The 3,357-nt window shown below is 35.9% G+C and overlaps 1 protein-coding gene across 1 annotated transcript; it reads left to right on the top strand.

The window, feature by feature from the left end:
• Positions 1-264: 264 nt before the first annotated feature.
• On the top strand, positions 265-2,824 carry LOC141611408 (putative F-box/LRR-repeat protein 9). The gene is made up of 2 exons (XM_074429936.1): positions 265-807; positions 1,793-2,824. The coding sequence occupies exons 1-2, from the start codon at positions 272-274 to the stop codon at positions 2,460-2,462; spliced, it is 1,206 nt and encodes a 401-aa protein (XP_074286037.1). The 5' UTR covers positions 265-271; the 3' UTR covers positions 2,463-2,824.
• Positions 2,825-3,357: the final 533 nt, after the last annotated feature.

Below are 3,357 nucleotides of genomic sequence, written 5' to 3'. Positions count from 1 at the left end.
CTAATAATAACGAAGGATCCTCTCAAAAGCTATATGAAGATAGTGATAATATGACGAGCCGAATTGTCAGATCGTGTTTTGAGATCCCTAATTTATGAGAAATTTATTTTTCTTTGGTTTTCATTCGATTGAATTTTGTTTTTTTTTTTAGTTGCGGGAGTATACCTATGCTTTGTAAGTCTCATATGACGTTCTATTAATAAATTGTTCTTTACTTACCAAAAAAAAAACAAAAAAAAAAATAAAAATTCTAAAACCCACCCCCTATGAGATGACCATTACCATTACCATTACCATTACCAAGTACATCACTACATGTACTGAACTAGTGCTGTACTCAACCTCTGCATCCCTTCTTAACCGCCTAAACTTCTGCAGGTTTCTTCTCAAAATGTCATCAATTTCAAACCCTAGTTCATCATCAATCAATCACCCAAGCAATAAGAACCAAAAAACCGATTTAATTAATCAAACCAACAAAACCCAATTCCCAAATTGGCTAGAACTACTTGAAGACATATGGGTCTTAATTTTCTCAAAGTTGCTGACAATTGAGATAATTGAAAATGTTCAGAAAGTGTGCATGTTGTTTCGCAGGATATGCAAACAACCCGTCACGTTTAGAACCATAAATATGACCGTTCCTAGTGATCATCGTTATGTTAATTTACCACGGAATCTCGATAATATGACTCGTTATGCAATCGATTCGAGTGCGGGTGGTTTGATTGATATCTATTTGGAGTATCAATCTGGTTATAAATATCATGATATCCCGCATAGGACCTTGACGTACATCACTGAAAGGTATGCTATATTCTCTTAATCGTGTTGCTGAGTTACTCCCTTCGTGCCAATCATTTGTTTATTTTCTTTTTCTTTATTTTTTATGGTTTGCTTTGATTAAGGATAAAAAGGGGGAAATGAACAAGGGAGTAACAAGTAAATGTGCATTTCCCCAGTATTAGAGTAATTCACTTCTCGAATTTATTACTCTCATGAAAGGTGAAAGGGGTAATACACTACCTACCCCCACCCCCTGTAAAGATCATTACTCTTATATGCCAAACCTATCATCAAGTAATTAACTTTTTTAGTAATTATTACCCGATTAAAATTTACACCTTGGTTATTCAATGGATTCCAGGTCTTTGTGATTTATCTTTTAATCAAAAGATATATAAATGATTTGCATGGTTTAACTTTTAACAAATGATTGGGACTGAGGGAGTATCATTATACTCCGTATACGACTATTCATTACTGTTTACGTTTTATGGTATTTGTTGTTTTAATTACACCGTGTAGTAGTATCCGTCTTAAGCTTAGGAGGAGTAGTGTCCGCGTTAAACGAGAATTTGTGAAAGATATTGCTCCCAAAATTATTTGGAAAATACGAATTTGTTACTAAAATAGGGCGCCTCGTGTCCCAAAGGCGTGGGCGCCTTCGCCTTGTGCCTCATCTCCTTGGTCTCTTAGCTCCACGTTGTGCCTTGGGCCTCTTCAAATTACGATCCAATCCGCATCTGATTTGAAACTTGGATTATCTTATTTGATTTTTTGGGAGTTTGGATTGAATATTGATTTTAGTTTAAAAAATAAAGAGTATCCAATTCAATCCGATTGATCCGATTCTGCTCTTTTCGTGCTGGTCTTTTAAGTTATAAATGTATTTTTTATTGGATTTAGGGATTAAACAGTTATCCCCAGCAATTCTATTCCTTGTCAGTTTGGCTTTCATTACCGTGTGTAAGTACGGATCAACTAAATGTTTCTGAAAACATCTTAACAGATGCAAGAATCTTAAACATCTGCGACTTGGCTATGTGTATAATATATCGTTGCCTGATGAAAGACTGATCGAAGCAGTGAAAAAGCTCCCAATGCTGGAGGAAATCCAGATGATACGTTGTTCGTTCTCACATAAGACAGTTGAAGCTATCGGCCATGCTTGCCCTTCGTTGACATCATTTGGCTTAAATGGTGTCTGTTGTAAGTTACCAGATAATATGTGTAATGATGAAGACTACATCAGTTATGATGAAGAATACATGAGTAATGACGAAATTTACGTGCGCAATGAGGAAGCTCTAGCCATTTCTAAAAGCATGCCTAAACTACGTCATCTTCAACTAATTGGGAACAGCATGAACAATGAAGGTTTGAAAGCAATTCTGGATGGATGCCCTCATCTTAAATCCCTGGATTTACGTTCTTGCTTCCACATCGATTTATCAGGAGATTTGGGTTGCTTCCACATCGATTTATCAGGAGATTTGGGTAAAAGATTAGCAAACGTGCATCTTCTATACCCCAACGATTCCACTGCCGACTATGGCCATGAGTCCTATTATATGCATGATCCCGACTATAATGATTACTCTGGTTTGTCTGAATCTGATGATGACCCCCCGGTGTTTGACGATTATGATGACTATCTTGATTATTATTCAGGTTGTTGATCGCTTTATATTGGTCGTTGCTATTCCAGGTTATGAATCTTCTGACTGAATTTCAACTTTTACATGATCGTGATGAATATGTGATCATCTTAGTCGTACTGATAGCGACACTGGAGCTTTTGTTTGAACTTGCTGTATTTACATTGTGTTTTACCGTCTCTTATGCCGAGTAGTATCTAATGCTCCATAGTAAATGGATTTTACTGTTTCATTTTCAACCTTCGTGCAGCTTGTGTCTAGTAGGCTCATGGTTGAGTGATAAACTGCTGTAATTTTTGCTAGTTCCACAACTGGTCTGTCGATTTCTGTTCTGCAAATGTAACATGTTTTGGAACATCTTTTATATAATCGTCTTTATGGTTTACAAGGTTGGCAATTCTCCTACACCTTTTTTTTATCTCAATAAGCGAAAAGCTTCATGTGACGCGTGCTTCAATTGGGAATTAGGATAGGTACGAGTACTGGTTTGACGGTGATGAGCGAATATAGGACTACGAGTATTAAACATTGTGTTCGTGGATGAAAGAGCAGGAGTGTATTTTTTTTAATGGGATGTGGATTCGCTCTAGTTGAAAAAAAACTATAAGATGCAAAGTTTCACAAATTATGGAAGAAATTACTTATTCAGTTGACCTGGTCTCTTGTGACACAAAATTTGACCAATTTTTTTATGATAAATAGTAACCATCCATAAATTCGTATTTATTAGATAGTGATTACTATTTATTATGAAAATTGTCACATTTCTCTGTTATAATTTGTGACGTCACAAATGAGAATTTGTGTTATTTTTCCGTTTCCAAGTGTAACAATTATCTCGAGATTTTGTCAATTCCTTAGCACTCATGTAAGGGTAAGATTGTAAGACTATATAATGGATCATGTTGTTCGCCCA

Source organism: Silene latifolia, chromosome 11 (genome assembly GCF_048544455.1).
Source record: "Silene latifolia isolate original U9 population chromosome 11, ASM4854445v1, whole genome shotgun sequence".
Classification (NCBI taxonomy): Eukaryota; Viridiplantae; Streptophyta; class Magnoliopsida; order Caryophyllales; family Caryophyllaceae; genus Silene; species Silene latifolia.
The sequence above is the reverse complement of the archived record's forward strand: the minus strand, read 5'-3'. Positions and strand labels throughout refer to the sequence as shown.